This window comes from Zalophus californianus, chromosome 11 (genome assembly GCF_009762305.2).
Source record: "Zalophus californianus isolate mZalCal1 chromosome 11, mZalCal1.pri.v2, whole genome shotgun sequence".
Lineage (NCBI taxonomy): Eukaryota > Metazoa > Chordata > Mammalia > Carnivora > Otariidae > Zalophus > Zalophus californianus.
The window spans coordinates 21235057-21255555 of record NC_045605.1 but is presented as its reverse complement, the minus strand read 5'-3'; the positions used below and the strand labels follow the sequence as shown (position 1 = coordinate 21255555).

General features: G+C 40.1%; 1 protein-coding gene across 1 annotated transcript in view; it reads right to left on the bottom strand.

Annotated features, from left to right (window-relative positions):
• Positions 1–679: 679 nt before the first annotated feature.
• The window catches only part of STT3A (STT3 oligosaccharyltransferase complex catalytic subunit A), a 30015-nt gene continuing 10195 nt past the window's right edge, over positions 680–20499 (bottom strand). Inside the window, exons 8-18 of the mRNA XM_027579834.2 lie at positions 19694–19858; positions 18086–18266; positions 16934–17089; positions 15318–15409; positions 14318–14473; positions 13903–14091; positions 12772–12888; positions 12552–12654; positions 2769–2957; positions 1845–1960; positions 680–1229 (exon numbers count right to left, since the gene is read on the bottom strand). Of these exons, the coding sequence (XP_027435635.1) occupies positions 1191–1229; positions 1845–1960; positions 2769–2957; positions 12552–12654; positions 12772–12888; positions 13903–14091; positions 14318–14473; positions 15318–15409; positions 16934–17089; positions 18086–18266; positions 19694–19858 (1503 nt within the window). The 3' untranslated portion in view covers positions 680–1190. The remainder of the gene's footprint in view (positions 1230–1844; positions 1961–2768; positions 2958–12551; positions 12655–12771; positions 12889–13902; positions 14092–14317; positions 14474–15317; positions 15410–16933; positions 17090–18085; positions 18267–19693; positions 19859–20499) is intronic.

Sequence of the window (20499 nt, the reverse complement as noted above, 5' to 3'; positions counted from 1 at the left end):
CTTTGAGTTAAAATTTTTTTAAGTTTCTCTTCCCCCTTACTGCAGTCAGGCTAGCACTGTCTCCAGGTACTTGCTAATAGCAATTCCCCCCCGCTTCTAATTTGTAGCTTATTTGGCAAGGGCTTCAAAACCAGATCACTGAGTTTATTAGTCGTATATAATAACAACATGGGCCACATATTTATTAGCTGAGACTGAGAAAGAAGCTCACCCTTAAATAATCACAAGAGTTTTAGCATATAAGGTAAAGGAAAAGAGCAAAGAGATGTTTACTGTATCATGAATAAATGAGTACTGACTGAAAAGCTGGATTTCAAATAGAAATGTATGATTATATTTCAGCTGATTTGAAAACACCTGACCATCAAATTCTATAAATAATATTGGAGGAGTTTCATCTTCTCCATTGAGAACAATTTCACTGTCTGCCTTGAGTCTTCAAAACTTCAAGTGACTGAGTCTCACTTGGTTTATTCTTGCTCAAAAACAAAACAAAACAAAACAAAAACAAAAAACCTAGCTAGTCCCAAAGAATACTGGTGAGATCAGGTGTGGTTAGCCACCTTCTGTCCCTCATAAAAGCAAAGAGCCTCTAATGACAAGAGATATTGAAACCGAGACATGATGGCAATACAGCTGACTTTCCTGCCCAGAAACAGCACTCCTAGTTCCACAAACATTTATTCATTTAATAAAAGTTTACTGAGCACCCACTATATGCAAAGCATTGTGTTAGGTGCTGCAATTTTTGAAATGACAAAACTGTTTGTACAAGTGGGATGTGAGCTAGTCCTTGATGGTGTTCCTGATTTGAGAAAGACAGAATGCCCCCACGTGGCTCATTTAGGGAGCTAAAAGCATGGATGAGGTTTACTTTTCGTCCTTCTATCAGCCCAGCACAAATTTTTGCCTTTCTCAAATCAGTCATAAGTCAAAACAAATAAGGCACATTTAAAAAAAAAGGTCCCCCCTTTAATTGACCAAAGTAAAGCCATGACATTTCATTTGGTAACCTGCTCAGAATTATAAAAAATCATTCCATTTGGCCCAGCCCATACTGCCCAGGGCAAAACTTCCAGACAATACTAATCCCATCGTGCTCTGTTCTTATAAACTGCATATTTAAAAAACGTCTTCAGTGTCCTAAATGTGACGCTCAGTGCGAAGCATATCAGAGGTGGACATAACATTTATGTCCGTGACAAGCCTCGATTATCCAGGTCCTTTACCTGCAACATAAAGATGTCATTTTAATATTTACAATCAGGTCAAGTTGGAAGAGCTTTACTAAGTTGGGGTCTGCTGCCTGATTTGGCTTTGTGACTAAATGAGCACTGGTTTGAGACTAGCTACTCTCTGCTTAGCCTTTTGGAGTACCTCTGAGGAGGAGTATAAATGATCTACCAGCCAAAAAAATCAAGGGTTCTCAATCTTTTCTTATGTAAGAGATATAACACACTTCTGTGTGACTCTATGCCATAAATTCTTCAGTAGGAGAGAAGAAAATGTAGCGTACACATGTGCACATATACATGCACACACGTAGACACACACACACACACACACAATTCTTTTTTTTCCCCTCCAGGCCTGAAAATCACGACAACAAATCAAGTACAACCCCAACTGGAAAAATATCACTGTAACCACAACGAAAATGACAGGAGACTAGGGTGTCTACTCTTGAAGAACAATCTGAAATAAAAATAGTAACATTCTGAGTTGTAAAAGCTACTTTTCTGACATTAGAAATGTCCCTATATTAGAAATATGTGGCCCATTTTTTAGCACTAGAACCAATCCACAAACATGAGAGTTGCTTTCTCAGTGTAGCATCTACTCACCTTATATATTCTGACTAGCCAATGTTCTGTGGTATATGCTTCCTCCAGGACATCAAGTTCAAAGTCTTTATTCCCAATCTCAGCATTCCGGACACGGTCAAAGCCTGGTGGACGCTCTAGAAGGGACAAAAAAAGGGAGAAACACTTCTTTCTACAGTGCTGATTTCCTAAGAGGAAATCAATCTGGTAAATCATCTACTAACTGGAATGTTACTTCTCAGCCTGAAGTTTGTTTAGAGAGTAGGGCCTACACAAAAAGACATCAGGTAGTTAGGACAAATCAAGTGTTAACCTGATTCAAGTCCTCTCCAAGCTGATGTTTGACAAAGTCCATGGAGGCCACCTCTTCTACAAGACAGGGGGCTGATTTCCCAGCCCCTCATTCCCGAGGACTGCTACCTAGAGGCCTCTGTGTTACACTAGTAACCCCTCCATGAATCAGAGAAGAACCCATCAGAAATCAGACCTGCATCCATTTCAAGCATTGTCCCTAATGCAATACCAAGAAATTAAAATCAGAAGACTTAACCTAATCAGATTAGTCTCCAGGCATTTATTTAAAGAAATGAAAAGTCCTTTATATCACTGTATCCCCCTTTCATTCCTCTCTCCACTGCGATACCTTTTCCTGAGAGGCAATAAAATGTAATGGGTAAAATCACAGAATCCAGAGCCAGACTGCCTGAGTTTAACCTAACTCTGCCACTAGTTACGTGACTTTGGGCAGGTAAGTACCTGATTTGTACCTCAAATTCCTCATATATAAAATGGAAATAATAGTAGTATCTGTGTTTTGGGTTGTTGTAAGGATCAAACAAGTTAATAGATGTAAAGCACTCAGAGCAGTGCCTGGCAGATGAAAAACACTATAGGTATTAGCATCACTGTTCTTACTGTTATTACCGATGTTATTGAGTCACCTACTGGCTTCTGTGTAGACCTGTCCAAAGCGGTAGTAACACATCTTGTACATAAGGCAGTTGAGCAGCACCGGAGAACCCTCCCGGTCCACACGGAACTCCCCGGTTGGAGTATAATAATCGTGTTCCTTAATATGTCTGCCTGTGTCCGTGCTCCCTCCAATCCGGACCATCCACAGAAACTTGTTGATGTCTACAAAAAAGCAGAAAGGGAACAGCTGTGTCACAAAGGTTGCTAGAGCTAAATCACCTAATGAAAGCTATTATTTATTTCCTTTTTTTTAAAGTATAGTTGACATACAATATTAGTTTAAAGTATACGACACAGTGATGTGACCTTTGAAAAAGTCACTATTTCTAAGAAAATCCCTCAAAATATTTTTCTAATGAGAAATGGTACTATTTAAGTCTAATTTTTTAAAATAGGAAATACAATGTGGGGGCAAAACTTTTCCCTCAAAATTTACAACTTTTCCTATAGACTTCTGAAAGCCTGTGCTATTGGTCCAGACTTAAGTCACAACAGAAATTATTTCCAGGTTATTAGTTGGTCTGAGCTGTCCAGTATAGTAGCTGTATATACATACTAGCCACCTGTAGCTACTGAAACTTGAAAGGTGGCTAGTTCAGGGGCGCCTGGGTGGCTCAGTTAAGCATCTGCCTTCAGCTCAGGTCATGATCTTGGAGTCCCGGGATGGAGCCCCATGTGGGGCTCCCTGCTCAGTGGGGAGTCTGCTTCTCCCTCTCCTGCTGCCCACCCCCTGCTTGTGCTCTGTCTCCCTCCCTCCCTCTCTTTAAAAAAAAAAAGGTGGCAGGCGCCTGGGTGGCTCAGCTGGTTAAGTGACTGCCTTCGGCTCAGTTCATGATCCTGGAGTCCCGGGATTGAGTCCCGCATTGGGCTCCCTGCTCAGCAGGGAGTCTGCCTCTCCCTCTGACCGTCCCGCCTCTCATGTGCTCTCTCTCTGTCTCTCTCAAATAAATAAATAAAATCTTAAAAAAAATAAAAAAAAATTAAAAAAAAAAAGGTGGCTAATCCAAATTAAGATTTGCTGTTAAGTATGAAGTGCACATTGGATTTCTAAGACTTAGTCCAAAACCAAAACAAAACGAAGTGAGTAAAATATTTTGGTTAAATAATGTTTGAATATATTCAGTTAAATTATTAAAATTCACTTGTTTCTTTTTACTTATTTTGATGTGACTAATAGAAATTTAAAACAATATATGTGGCTCGCATTATATTTCTATCAGACAGCACAGACCCAGAAAGCAACTTTATCAGAACTAACATGCTACCTTCTTGACCTACAGTTGTAAAGTTACAAACCTCGAAAACATATCTATGAGAAGTCAACATTTCTATGTCAAACACACTACCAGGGTCCATATATACTGACACCACCAGCAACTCAGGTTCTCTCTCTAAGAATGTCACTCTCTGTATCTCCTCCATGAGTGTTAGGGAAATGGATGGTTAGTATAAAAAGTATTATTGATCTGGGGGCACCTGGGTGGCTCAGTCGTTAAGCGTCTGCCTTCAGCTCAGGTCATGATCCCAGGGTCCTGGGATCGAGCCCTGCATCGCCAGGAAGCCTGCTTTTCCCTCTTCCACTCCCCCTGCTTGTGTTCCCTCTCTCGCTGTGTCTCTCTCTGTCAAATAAATAAAATCTTAAAAAAAAAATGTATTATGGATCTGTAGGAAAAAAGGTTCCTACTGCACTACAGCGAAGGGTTCCAGGGGATATCTCACTGCTTAAGAACACAGACTCTGGATCTAAACAGCCAGGGTTTGAATTCTAGCATTGCCAATGCTAGGTGAATGACCCTGAACAAGTTACTTAACCTCTCTTGAGCTTCAGATAGAAAAAGGAGAGTATGTACAACAGAGTTATGAGTAAGAGCATGTATAGCACTTCGTATACCATTTGTCACATAGTAAGCATTCCATATATAATACTGCTTTCCTCGTGTAGTGTAGTGTCTGGAGTACTGAGATTGTAGCTTCCTGAACGTTATGTCTGAAGCAAAAACCTGATAAGCTGTAAGAATGGAAGAGTGCACAGCAAAAGAAACAATCAGCAACATGAAAAGGCCACCTATGGAATGGGAGAAAATATCTGCAAACCATGTATTAACACAGGGGATTAATAGCCAACATATATAAGGAACTCATAGAACTCAATAACAAAACCCCCAAATAATCTGATTAAAAATGGGAAAAGGACCTTAATAGACATTTTTCCAAAGATATTCAGATGGCCAACACGTACATGGAAAAGTGCTCAACATCACTAATCATGACGGAAATACAAATCAAAACCACAGTGAGATATCACCTCATACCTGTTAGAAAAGACAAGAGATAACAAATGCTGCCAAGGATGTGGAAAAACGGGAAAGCTTATACACTGTTGGTGGGCACGTAAGTTGATACAGCTACAATAGAAAACAGTATGCAGGTTCCTCAAAAAATTAAAAACTACTATATATATTTATCTCACATATGTAACATGGAATACCATCCAGCCATAGAAAAAAAATAAAATAAAAAGGAAATCCAGCCATTTGCAACAACATGGATGGGCCTTGAGAGCGTTATGCTAAGTGAAATAAGTCGAACAGTGAAAGACAAATACTGTAGGATCTCACTTATAAGTGGAATCTTAAAAAAAAAAACCCAAACTTAGAAGCCAGATTTTGTGGTTGCCAGAGGCTGGGGGTGCGGGATTGGGGGCAACTGGGTGAAGGTGGTCAAAGGTGATAAACTTCTAGTTATAAGATTACTAAGTTCTGGGCACATAATATACAACATGATGACTGCAGTTAACAATACTGTATTATATATTTGAAGTTGCTAAAAGAGATTTTAAAAATTCTCATCACAAGAAAAAAAATTAACTATGTGAGGTGACGAATATTGACTAAACTTATCATTACGTTGTAAACTTTAAGCTTACATAATGTCAAATGTCAGTTATATCTCAAAACTGGGGAGAGAGATAATACAGAAATGAATGGGTATGGCTGCAGTCTAATGGACCCCTGGTCTACTGGATCATCAAAGATATCCCCCCTGCTCATCATGCTCTCTCTCACTATCTCTCTCTCTCAAATAAATAAATAAATAAAATCTTTAGAAAAACAAAATAAAATCCCTTACTTATTTTCTTTCCTATTAAAAATTTCAAATAAAAAAAAGAAGGGGAAGTAAAAAGTAACAGCAACTGCATGAAGGACAGGCCACCACTCAAAGATTCTGTTGCCTACACAAAAGGGGAAAGTTAAAGGGCAGTGTTGTATCAAACTCGGACAAGAGAGTCTGAACTATCATCAGATCTAAATATTTTATTTTAGATCTGTATAAGCATTTAATAGAAAATGAGTAACATGAAATAAACATGACTTGCAAAAAGGCAAAATCTTGTCCATGACGCAACATCTCAAGGAAGTTTAAATTAAGAACATTTAAGAAACATGAGATATGACCATGAAATAATGAAACTTTAAAAAAGAAAGCAGTACATGGGGCACCTGGGTGGCTTAGCTGAGCCTGCTTCTTCCTCCCCCTCTGCAACTCCCCCTGTTGTACTCTCTCTCAAATGAATAGATAAAATCTTCTTAAAAAATTAAATAAATAAATAAATGCAATACAATTTTTATACCCAAATGCATGTTAATCCCTTTAGAAAATGTTGTTTTTGGAACTGGTACCACTTAGCATAAAAATGCTCACAAGAGGGGTGCCTGGGTGGCTCAGTCAGTGAAGCATCTAACTTGGCTGGCATGATCTCAGGGTCCTGGGATTGAGCCCCTTGTTGGGGCTCCCCGCTAAGTGGGGAGTCTGCTTGTTCTTCTCCCTCTGCCCCTCTCCCTGCTTGTGCTCTGTCTCTCTCTCAAATAAATAAAATCTTTTTTTTTAATTTTATTTATTTATTTGATAGAGAGAGAGAGACACTGAGAGAGGGAACACAAGCAGGGAGAGTGGGAGAGGGAGAAGCAGGCTTCCCATGGAGCAGGGAGCCCGATGGGGGGCTGGATTCCAGGAACCTGGGATCATGACCTGAGCTGAAGGCAGACACTTAACAACTGAGCCGCCCAGGCACCCAATAAATAAAATCTTTTTTAAAAAATGCTCACAACATTTTAGAATCATGTTCAGGGCAAAAATTTTGTGTGCATTTTTATTTCTTTTTAAAGATTTTATTTATTTATTTGAGAGAGAGAGACACAGCAAGAGAGGGAACACAAGCAGAGGGAGTAGGTTAAGGGAGAAGCAGGCTCCCGACCAAGCAGGGAGCCCGATGCGGGGCTTTATCCCAGGACCCTGGGATCATGACCTGAGCCGAAGGTAGACGCTTAACGAATGAGCCACCCAGGTGCCTCATGATGTGGTGGTTTTTTTTTCTAATAGACTCAGGAGAGGCAAGAATAATGACTGAAAATGAGTTAGGGCAGGGGGGAAGAGAGGATTAGCCATCAACGCAATACCAGTAGCTGTTCTGGGGCACATTTGTCCATGTGTCTGTGTGTGTTTGTAAAAGACTGAAAGGGGGAGAGAGAGAGGGAGGCAGGAAGGGAGAAAAAGGGAGGGAGGAAGGGAGGGAGAAGCTACTTTTAAAATGTTAAAAAGTATTCACAAAAGGCACCACCTGGAATGTTACCATGTTTAAATAACAATAATAGCAACAACCTCTGGATTTTGGGTTCACTCCTTTTCATCATACAATACCTCTTGAGTTTTTCAGAATTCCAACTAATGAAGCCTAATCATTTGAACTTGAGAAATAAATTCAATATGAGAAAATTAAACAATACTTCTTTCATGATTTTCACATGCATGTTTTCATAAATTTAGATAATGAGTGTTCTTTATTCAGTGGTTATCTTATTTTTTTTTTAAGTCTAGCTTCCATATATAGATCAGAGAAATTGTCCAATCACTACTCTTGCAACAATTCAAAAACATAGCACAATGTCCAAAGAAAGCTTTTCTCTGTTAAGGTGTTCTGTCTGAGTCTTTCTTTACATAAACTTAACCTATGCTATCATTCTCACAATTAGGCATCAATTTGACCTAACTAAATCTGATTGTCACATTTTTATAGTCCTACATAACCAAGTGATTATGAGGGAACAGTTTCTCCATCTTCATTAGAACATCTGTATTACCACCACATACAGACACAAATGAAAAAGATTTGTAATACCAAGAGTTAGGCAAGAATACAGAACAACCAACAATACTGTTGGCAGGAATGTAAATTGGTACTACCACTTTAGAAATCTCTTTGCCAGGGGGCGCCTGGGTGGCTCAGTTAGTTAAGCGACTGCCTTCGGCTCAGGTCATGATCCTGGAGTCCTGGGATCGAGTCCCACATCGGGCTCCCTGCTCAGCAGGGAGTCTGCTTCTCCCTCTGACCCTCTTCCCTCTCATGCTCTCTCTCATTCTCTCTCTGTCAGATAAATAAATAAAATCTAAAAAAAAAAAAAAAAAAAAAAATTGAGAAATCTCTTTGCCAGTACCTATTAAAGCTGAACACATACATTCCTTCTAAACTAGCAATTCCATTATTAACATTATATATATGTTCACCAGAAGACAAGCACGATAATGTTCATAAGAGCATCATTTGTCCTTTTTTTTTTTTTTTTTAAAGATTTTATTTATTTATTTGAGAGAGACTGAGAGATAGAGAGCACGAGAGGGAAGAGGGTCAGAGGGAGAAGCAGACTCACCGCCGAGCAGGGAGCCCGATGTGGGACTCGATCCCGGGACTCCAGGATCATGACCTGAGCCGAAGGCAGTCGCCCAACCAACTGAGCCACCCAGGCGCCCAAGAGCATCATTTGTGACAGCCCCAAACTGAACCCATCAACACTAAAACGCATACATTGGGGCACCTGGGTGGCTCAGCTGGTTAAGCATCTGCCTTCAGCTCAGGTCATAATCCCAGGGTCCTGGGATTGAACCCAATATTGGGCTCCCTGCTCAGCCAGGAGTCTGCTTCTCTCTCTGCTTCTCCCCCACCCCAGCTTGTGCTCTCTCTCTCTCTCGCTCAAATAAATAAATAAAATCTTCAAAAAAAATAAAAAATAGGGGCACCTGGGTGGCTCAGTCCTTAAGCATCTGCCTTCAGCTCAGGTCATGATCCCAGGGTTCTGGGATCAAGCCCCACATCGGACTCCCTGCTCAGCGGGAAGCCTGCTTCTCCCTCTCCCAGTCCCCCTGCTTGTGTTCCCTCTTTCACGGTGTCTGTCAAATAAATAAATAAAATCTTTAAAATAAAAAATAAAATGCATATATTATGCTATATTCACACAATGGAATACTACACAGGAATGAGAATTAAGCTCCCTGCTCCGTGGGAAGCCTGCTTCTCCCTCTCCCACTCCCCCTGCTTGTGTTCCCTCTCTCGCTGTGTCTCTCTGTCAAATAAATAAATAAAATCTTAAAAAAAAATCTTATTTATTTATTAGAGAGACAGAGCAGGATGAAGGGCAGAGGGAGAAGCAGACTCCCTGCCAAGCAGAGAATGCAATGTGGGACTCAATCTCGGGACTCCAGGATCATGACCTGAGCAGAAGGCTGACGCCTAACCAACTGAGCCACTCAGGTGCCCTGAGAATTAAGAAATTATTATGACCTGCAACATGAATGAATCTTACAAACACAATACTGACCAAACAAGCCAGAAACAAAGGGTACATATGATACTACTGCATTTATAAAATTCAAAAACAGGCAAAACTACCCAGGTAGGTATGTATTAATGTCAAAACTTACCAAATTACAGATTTTAAATATACACAGTGTACAATATGTTAAAATGCTTCAATAAATCTGTTTAAAAAACAAACAAATGGCATTAGAAGCCAAGACAGTGGTCACCCTTAGAAGATTGGGGGGGGCAGATGCAGGATGTATGAAGAAGAATTCTAGGACACTGGTAATGTTCTGTTTCTTGATCTGGGCGCTAGTTACATGGATACGCTCCCCTTGTGGAAACTGATCATGCTATATGCTTACAAATCTGCATTTTTAAAAATGTTCAATGCAAAGTTCACTTAAAAAATGTGTACAATTTTTAAAAATGTTCAATGCAAAGTTCACTTTAAAAATGTGTACAATTGAGGGGCACCTGGGTGGCTCAGTCGTTAAGTGTCTGCCTTCCGCCCAGGTTGGGATCAGGCTCCCTGCTCTGCGGGAAGCCTGCTTCTCCCTCTCCCACTCCCCGTTTGTGTTCCCTCTCTAGCTATATCTCTCTCTGTCAAATAAATAAATAAAATCTTTAAAAAAAAATATTGGGGCACCTGGGTGGCTCAGATGGTTGGGCGTCTGCCTTCAGCTTGGGTCATGATTCCAGGGTCCTGGGATCAAGCCCCACATCAGGCTCCTGGTTCGGCGGGGAGCCTGCTCCTCCCTCTACCTCTGCCTCTCCCTGTGCTCATGCTCTCTATCTCTGTGTCTCAAATGAATAAATAAAATCTTTTAAAAAAATTTTTAAAAATATTTGTACAATTGAAACCTCTTCATCTTAGCACTTTCTTTTAATGTTAAGTTACTTTGTCAGATGTCTCACATGCTACTTTCCTTAATTTCACAGAAAAAAACTACAATGTAATCCAAATAATGACATTCATTTTTATGCCAGCATTAAACATACTTCTTCTGTGCACCGTTGTAGGCAATAAAAGGTTGACTGACTGAAAGTGGTTATTTAACAGTGGTTACTGCTAAGATTTTGAGAAATTATCTCTTTCTAATACATATAATGTATACATTCATATATATAAAAATACATATACATATATACATACACAAATACTTTTCTGTAGTATTTGGCTAATTGTGACTACTAGAAAAACCTATAAATGATTATACACAAACAGTGCTGGTACAATCATGAAAGTTTAAGTCTGTGGATACACGCCCTTGCCATCATCATTCTTCCTCTGCTTGTACAAGACACACATGGAAACCAGTCTTCTAACTTTATACTTGGCACTTTATATGTACTATATATAGAGACACATAATCTAAAATTTAAACATCTCTAAGAAGCAGTCATATATTCAAAGAAAATTAAGAAAAAAATATGAGGTAGTTATTAATTGCAGGAAAACAAAAGTTATTTTAGGTAAGAATGTAACCATGGTATACTGGCTGACTCAGCAATGAATGTTTACATAGTCATGATTTTGAAAATACTTTATCTGGATTTAACCAAAAATTAAAAATTGACCCCACTAAGAAGAATCAAGAGGAAAAGGAGGAAGTGGGGAGTGATAAAAAGGACAAAATTTCTTCTCTACAATTATAAGTTGATATGGCATATCTAAAATGATCAATGAGGGACGCCTGGGTGGCTCAGTTGGTTAAGCGTCTGCCTTCAGCTCAGGTCATGATCCCAGGGTCCTGGGATCGAGTCCCGCATCAGGCTCCTTGCTCAGTGGGGAGCCTGCTTCTCCCTCTGCCTGCAGCTCCCCCTGCTTGTACCCTTGCTCACTCTCTCTCGCTCACTCTCTCTTGCCCATGCTCTAACAAATAAATAAAATCTTTAATAAATAAATAAATAAATAAATAAAATGATCAATGAATAGGGAATATACATATTTTTAGAAATAAGAACATAAGTACTAAAAGGAACAACTGAAGAAATAATTGCCTCTGGAAACTGGTATCATAGGGAATTTAGTCTTGGGGACTGGGTAGTATCTACCACTTTTTATTATAAACCTTCAAAAGTGTTTCACATTTTCAAGTAAAAATAAGGTATTGCTTCAGTTTTTTAAAAATTTTTTTAAGGTAGGGGCGCCTGGGTGGCTCAGTTGTTAAGCGTCTGCCTTTGACTCAGGTCATCATCCCAGGGTCCTGGGATCAAGCCCTGCATTGGGCTCCTTGCTCCACGGGAAGCCTGCTTCTCCCTCCCCCACTCCCCCTGCTTGTGTTCCCTCTCTCGCCGTGTCTCTCTCTGTCAAATAAATAAATAAAATTAAAAAAAAAAAAAAGTTTTTTTAAGGCAGAGAACCACATTTTGACAAGTCTTCTAAAAACATGGTTTTGCGGGTGCCTGGGTGGCTCAGTCGTTAAGCATCTGCCTTCGGCTCAGGTCATGATCCCAGAGTCCTGGGATCGAGTCCCACATTGGGCTCCCTGCTCCGCAGGAAGCCTGCTTCTCCCTCTTCCACTCCCCCTGCTTGTGTTCCTGCTCTCGCTGTGTCTCTCTCTGTCAAATAAATAAATAAAATCTTAAAAAAAAAAAAAAAACATGGTTTTGCTATTAATCGTAGGGAACATGGTAACATATGCCACACACACACACACACACACAAATATGAAATATTTTAAACTGGCATATGAATCTATGGCTTAAACCCACTAGAAATGCTAATTCTTAAGTTCATTTTCAGATGCCTTATGTTCTTTTTTTTCACATTGTATTTTACTTTGCTATTACTTTTTGTTTGTTCGATTTATATATACTGTGAAATGAACACCACAGTAGGTTCAGCTAAGCTTTATGTTCTTTGCTTACTGGTGTGGAACTACTCCTAGGTCTTTAGACAATTACAGCATGCCATACCTATATGAGAATTATTTACTTTTACCTCTTACTTGTTGCCAAAAAAAAATCCAAACATATAAACCCTGAAGTTGCAAATACTTAGGAACTTTCCCAACCAAGAAAGTATGTTGATATTATTGAAAAAAAAAAAGACCAGAAAAATAGGAGATTCGTGTAGTTTTCTTAGAATCTCTGACCTATAGTTAGAATCAAGTACATACCATCAGAGGAATACCCAGTAAGGCCTCCAAAAATGACCAGCACATAGCTAACATCAAGCTCCCTCATGATCTCATAGGCTTTTTCTTCTGTGGACGCCATTGCCTAGAAAAATAAACGCACATTTCTCAGAGCAAAATTCTAAGTCATATGATCCCTCAGAGAGAAATATTCCCCACTAGATCCTGTGTGCCAAACACTCAAATGATCCCTTCACTTTACCTGCCCTACTCGAGAAATATGGGTATTATTCCATGTGTTATTGTCCACTAAAATTGTCCGATTCGCCATAGCCGTAATCTGGTAGCCATAATCCCACCATGACATGACCTTCGCATCCTGAAAGAAGAACAGGAAATGAAAATAAGCTCGCTGCCTCCAAAATTCAAGTACAAGAGAAGAACTGGAAAGGCATCTGATAGTAAGTGAGGCACTGCCTAACCAGAAAATAAATCTTGGCACTTGGTCCTACATTTATAATATAATCATGGAATCTCAGTGCAAATTATACAATTCAACATTCCCAATACTTTCATCTCAGATCACCTTATATAAACAAGCATAAAACGATGGTAGGTATAGGGCCTGGGTAATATTTCCAAATAAATAATTTGGTGTCATCAGATAATTATATTAAATAAATGATCTTTAGCAATACACAAAAAGCAGTTAATATCAAGATGGGGGGGAATATAAACCACAGAATATAATGGACAAGAACTAAGAAGTTCTTACAGCTTTCATCAAGTGTCTAACTCAGAAGGGCTACTGCTACTGCAAGAAAATCACTTCAAATTCTTAAAAGTTATAAACCAAAATGTTAAAAGTGCTTATCATCAGGTGATCACTTTATGGAAAATTTGTTTTTCTCTTTTTTTTTTTAAGATTTTATTTACTTATCTGAGAGAGAGAGAGAGAGAGAATGAAAGAGAGAACATGAGAGGGGGGAGGGTCAGAGGCAGAAGCAGACTCCCTGCTGAGCAGGGAGCCCGATGTGGGACTCGATCTTCCCAGGATCATGACCTGAGCCGAAGGCAGTCGTTTAACCAACTGAGCCAACCAGGCGCCCCCGTATCTTTTTTCTTGTTTCTATTTTCTGATTTCTTTTATAATTGGGGTGGTCTATCTCATGATAAAACCACCACGCTGTCAGAGTGTAGATGATTACCAGTAAGGATACAGAAGAAATCCTGAATTGAATGGAGGCTGACCTATAGGGCTCATTCAACACCAGGGTTCTATAGTTCCAATTTCTCTAGGCTTTCCACCCATCTAAAAGCTATTGAATCACTATCACAGCAAACGTCTCCCACTTCCCCATACCCCTCAATCCCACCGCTCCCAAATTTTTACCTCTGGAGTATTGTGACGAAGCCAATAGTATGCTTCTCGAAAGTCATCAAAAATGATCCTACTGCCATCCCCACCACGGGCAGACAGCACAATGGAGGGAGAAGAGTAGGCCTCGCTGGTCACCCACGTTGAATGAAAGGTATAGGTGATGAGAAAGAAAGCCATGACCAGTATCATCCCACTTGCCACCTAAACAAGGAAGAATATAAAGCAAATTAAATTTCACAACTCAGAACAGCTTCTTACACACAATATAGATGAAATGAATCAAAACAAGTCAGGGGCTATATGAGTTCACTCTGACCACTATGACAACATTCTATTCCCTCACTCAAAAAATAGATACACACACACACAAACACACACATACACACAGAGTTTCCCAAGCCTGTTCTTAGCGTTGCTTAATTCTCACTTCATTCTTAATAGGGTAAGTGGAATCCTGTTGCTTCTTGCTCTTTTTGTCTGGACGACTTATGTCCAAATTCTTCATGTAAGTGGACAGCACCTGGGAGACTCCAATGCCAGAAAGAATGCACATAACAGGTGCCAACACTAGCATTAAACGGACCTACAAGAGACAGGAAGCAAACAAAAATAGTCCAATCAGCGTTTTACAAATTACAACCTATTAGTACATCATGACATCAGTTCAGTGGTTTTCAACAAACATGATTTCTCAATAAAAAAATATGAGAAAATACTTGATATATCTACAGTAGAAGTATACATTCCTTAAACTATTTTCAGTTATATATGTATATATGTATATGTGTCCCCAAATAACGATATGTTGAAGAATGTATTTAACTATGGGAGGCGCCTGGGTGGCTCAGTCGTTGGGCGTCTGCCTACGGCTCAGGTCATGATCTCAGAGTGCTGGGATCGAGCCCCGTGTCAGGCTCCCTCCTGCTTCTCCCTCTCCCACTCCTCCTGCTTGTGTTCCCTCTCTTGCTGTGTCTCTGTCAAATACATAAATAAAATCTTAAAAAAAAAAATGTATTTAACTATGGTTTAAGAAACACTGTTTTACTACAAAATATAAAATCTCTCCACTTTCAACAATCTAACACTTGGCAATCCTCCCAGGGCTTTAAGGAAAAAATGTCAACTCCTTTCTTAAGACATGCAGAAAGAGAGGGGAAGAAACCTGCCCACAGACGCTTTCTCCAACGGAGTATACGTGCCCCTTCCTGATACAAGGTTATGAATCCAAGAAGGCTGGGCCACACAAGCAGAACGTATGAGCCCATTACACATCCTTGAGAAGGAGCAGCAACAGTGAGCAGCTTTACAACTCAGCCCCTCAAATGCTCCGAGGAAAGCATCTGCACAATCATCAGTACATTCTGAATCCTGCCATGGCCCTCAGAGTCAGGGGCAGTACTGATGCTATGACTGAGGGCATTCCTCACCATGACAGCCGAAAAGTACATGCTGGTCACACCATACATGATGATGAAAATCCGGGCATCAGACAGGTTGCTAAAGCAGTAATAGAGACCAACTACAAAAGTAAAAATAAAAAGAAGCAACTAAAATAAATAATCATGTATACGTGCAAAGATGTTTACTACAGAACTCTTAAAAATAGCAAAAAGTCAGAAACCACCTAACATCCAACATAAAAGAGGTAGTTTTTATAGTATATTTATATAATAGAGTACAATACATCAATTAAAATATTGCTACAGGATAATATGGACCATTTGCCTTCTTTACCTATCTCTGTACTTACAAAAAACATATTTAAATATAACTCTAAAATAATACTATATAACATAAATTATTCTTCATAAAATGAAAAAAATTGGGGAAAAACTATATCATTTCATTTTTATTCAGTAAGTAACTGGCTGAGGGGGGGCCTGGCTGGCTCAGTCAGAAGAGCATGTGACACTTGATCTCGGGGTTATGAGTCTGAGCCCCATCCTGGGTGGGTGTAAAGATTACTAAAAAAAAAATTTTTAATTAAAAAAAAAAACTAAGGGGCGCCTGGGTGGCTCCGTTGGTTAAGCGTCTGCCTTCAGCTCAGGTCATGATCCCAGGGTCCCGGGATCGAGCCCCGCACAGGGCTCCTTGCTCAGCGGGGAGTCTGCTACTCTCTTTACCCCTCACCTCGCTTGTGCTCGCTCTCTCACTCTCTCTAGTAAAATCTTAAAAAAAAAAAAAACCTAAAATAAATAAATGAATAACTAACTAGATGAACATACATCAAAATGATAACAGTACCAACAGATGCGTGGTGAGAACTCCTGAAATTTTTACTTTTTTTTTAACTTGTCTGTATTTTTTACAATAGGTTTTATTTCATAAGAAAAAAAAATAGAAGTTATATTATTAAAAAAAAGGAAGCACCCCACCTCTAGTAAATCCAAAAACATATCTGGATTGGCTAGAAGATAAGTAGCTGTGTCTTTACAATCAGCCATGCCTATTCTCAAACTTCAGTACTGCCAAGAAATAAACAGGGAGGAGTCACGGATGGGGGATGGGAGAGAGGTACTCTGAAAGTACTCAGACACAAAAACCAAAACCTGAATTCAAATTCAAGTTGAATTTTAACTTATAACACAAATGAACAGAAAACTATGAGGCTCTGAACTTGCCAGCATCTCTAACTGTTCAACTTCTGACTCCTACTCTGCCTCAAATATTAGAAAAATGCTTAGCCATCCTTTGTACAGCACAGGGTAAACAGGCAAAAAAAGAACAACAACGGGGCGGCTGGGTGGCTCAGTGGGTTAAGCGTCTGCCTTCAGTTCAGGTCATGATCCCAGGGTCCTGGGATCGAGCCCCGCATCGGGCTCCCTGCTTGGCGGAGAGCCTGCTTCTCCCGCTCCCTCTGTCTGCCGCGCTGCCTACTTGTGCTCTCTCTCTCTCTCTCTCTCTCTCTCTCTGTTAAATAAATAAATAAATAAAAATCTTTAAAAAAAAAAACAACAAAACACAAGGATGAGGGTAATTTACTTATTTTGAATCAAATGGTGGTTCTTACAAAAGGCCACCTAAGAACACAAAGCAGACAGACCTGGAAACATGAAGACCAGAAGCTGTAGATCAAAATAGTATGAGGACCAGGTCGTGGGCTGGTGCTCAGACACAGAAGCGATGATGGGGATGTTGTTCTTAGCATAAGAAGGATCCAGCAGTGAGTAGAAACGCCCCGTCCAGGGAGATATTTTTCCTGGCAGCAAAGAAGCAACAAACATTTCACAATCACTCCTGAAACAAAACAACCTCTGACCCTAACTAATCTCAATTTTCCATTTTAATAAGTCTGAGACAGAGAAGGATTAGGTTTTTGTTAAAATGCCATCAATAGGGGCGCCTGGGTGGCTCAGTCATTAAGCGTCTGCCTTCAGCTCAGGTCATGACCCCAGGGTCCTGGGATCAAGCCCCACATCAGGCTCCTTCCTCGGCAGGAAGCCTGCTTCTCCCTCTCCCTCTGCCTGCCGCTCCACCTGCTTGTGCTCTCCATCTCTGTCAAATAAGTAAATAATCTTTAAAAAATAAATAAATAAAATAAAATGCCATCAATACTTTGAGAATTTCACCCCATCCTTTCTTTCAAACTAGAGAGTACTTTTGTCAGCACAGCTAGCAGAATAAAGTCAGGCTGTACATTATAAACTCAGAGATGGGAGGCAAAAGTGCTTCCTTCAAAGGGTTTTAGGTCAAATTTGGCCAAACCATGGCCAATTCTATAAACTAAGTCAGCTACATCCACCAGTGCTGCTCCAAAGTAGACAATACACAGAGACGTGGGCAGAATCAAATCAGCCTCTGAGAAGTGAGGAAAACATGGCATGCTAAACAGCCATGGGTTAGTGCATATGGGATTAGACAAGGCCATATTTGTAGGGTACGGCCAGCAGTATCGATTTCTTCCACCCTACCAATAGGAAAGAAAAAAAAAAAAAGAGGAGAAAAATTAGCAAAGTGAGATACAGTCCTTTCACCAAGTGTGATGTTTCTGACATTAAGAGCTACTCTAATGAGACATTCTTAACTACGCAGAATCCAAACACTGAGCTGACAAGTGGACTGAATGTGATGAAGGAGGACTTCACACTCTTAGGAGGAAAAGAATGAATCTTTCTGTGGTCAAGAAATAACCCGTATTTTTGAAGTTTTATTATATGTTCTATACCCATTTACAAAAGCTGTGAGCCTTCCCTACCTGTCAGCATGAGGAGAGCTCCCACGGTGAGAAGAACAAAGCCGACCAGGGAGATGACACTTCGGAAAAGAACTTCAAACTGCTGTGGATTCAACTTGCTGCGCAGATAATCCACAAAGGCATGGATCTGGCAGAGCCCAAAGACCCCAAAGGCCGCCATGTGCTCTGATGAAAGGACAGGCTGTAGGTAAAAGCATATATGTGACAATGCTGCAAAACAATGGATCTAGCCTAGACCTGAATTATCCCGACCTAGTTTGGACCAAAAAAGGGTCAAATGAGTTCTGACGCCTCAGAGGAATTAGGGCCAATGGAGGGGAAGGTCTAATTCGCCTGCTGCATTTTCCAAAGAGTATTTGGAATCCTCCAAAGCATCTCATACTCTATCATTATCATACCTCTGGCCTTTACTCAGACTATTTGTTTAGCCTAGACAGCAATTTTCTCATTTTCCCAAAATTTACATTCACAGAATTTCTCATCACCCAAGGCCCAATGCAAATACCATTTCCTCCTAATCTGCCTAAACTGAAATCCATTATTCTCTATGTTCCATGCACTTTAGATCTCTTAGATTACTTATAAATTCCTTCTTTGTTTAGACCAGTGGTTCTCAAACTAGGGAGCACCATAACCATGGGGAGGGCAAAGAAAAGAGGGTGTTAAGACACAGATTTCGGACTGGAGTCCTCCCCTAGAGTTTGATTCAGTGAGTCTCTGATAAAGCCTCAGAATTTCCATTTTTTAATAAAAAATTTGGAGTTCATTTGCTTCTTCAGAATACTGAAATTTGTTACTATTTTTTATAATCTTTACACCCAACATGGGGCTCAAGCTCACAATCCCAAGATCAAGTTGCATACTCTACTGAGTCAGCCAGCTGCCCCCAGAATTTGCATTTCTAACGAGTTCCCAGATGCTGCTGGTCCAGGAATTACATTTCCAGAACTGCTATATTACAGAATATAGACACCTGCATGTATTTCCTTCCCTGCAAGACTGTAACTCCCTTAAGGACCCCTTAAGGACCAGGATCATATTTTTAATTTTTATATTTCACTGATTAGTAAATTGCATACACTAGGTGAACAGTAAGGAAAATACTGCTGAACTCTGAATAAGGGTTCCATTTCCATCAGAATTTTACATGAGAAATCAAACACACCACACATTACTCTTTGGTTTCATAGTTGTCTCTTAACCTACGAGTAATGTGGTTACAACATTTGTGTTTTGCTTCCTAAAGGACTTTCACACAGGCCCTATCAAGAAGTTCAGGGGTCATTACTAATGCGTAGACTCATCAACATTAAAAAGGACTGCAAATAACTTTGCATTTATATCAACTCAGATCAAAGTATCTCTCCTCCAACAAACCTAAGCCCAATTAACAGTCATTCAATTCAAACTTTATGGAACAAATATTAACGCACCCTGAAAGGAGACTTTAATGACCAATGATTCTGTTGCTTCAGTTAGCACAACAGTCCAAGGTTAGACTGTGAGTAAGTCTTACTCTCTTCATTGGAATCCAAGATAAGTCAAGCTGGTTGGAGCTGTTTAGAGAAAGTAGAAGTAGCTAAAAACTCTACTCAGTCTAGGGCTCACCTGAAAACCCACAAAGGAGATCTGCATGGAAAGAATGGTGCCCAGGCAGTAAACAGTACAGTAGGCCACGTAGATCCGGTGGGAGAAACGTCCTGTAAGCATCAGCACCAGTACATGGAGAGGGATCAAGTTGATCAAGAACACATAACCTCCCCATGAAGAAACCTATGACAGGATAAAAAAGAAGAGTTCCTCAGGGCGCCTGGGTGGCTCAGTCGTTAAGTGTCTGCCTTCGGCTCTGGTCATGATCCCAGGGTCCTGGGATCGAGCCCCACATCTGGCTCCCTGCTCGGCGGGAAGCCTCCTTCTCCCTCCCCTACTCCCCCTGCTTGTGTTCCCTCTCTCGCTGTGTCTCTCTCTGTCAAATAAATAAATAAAATCGTTAAAAAAAAAAAAAAAGAAGAGTTCCTCTAAGCATTCCTCCTCAGGCCCCCACTACACCTTAGGATATTACCTACGACCTTGCAAAGAATATCTCTTTATAGTAACTATAAACTTCCTTTAAGCCAAGTGGCTTAAAGAGTCTAAATAACTGGTTTCCTTAAATAGGAAAATCAAATTCACACCTATTACTGTAACTCAATCCCCTATTCCCTATGCCTCCTGCCATCATGATCACAAAAGAAGCACCCAACCCTCAGGGTTAATCTAGATGCAATCTATTATAACATTATATGGAGGATTTAAGGATACATAGTAAGAGGAAGCAGTTAAGGGGAGAAGTGAATACATAAGATTGAACAGGAAAAAATATAACCAATATGTACCCATAGGACATACGGTATTTGGAGAACTTTAAAAATTAA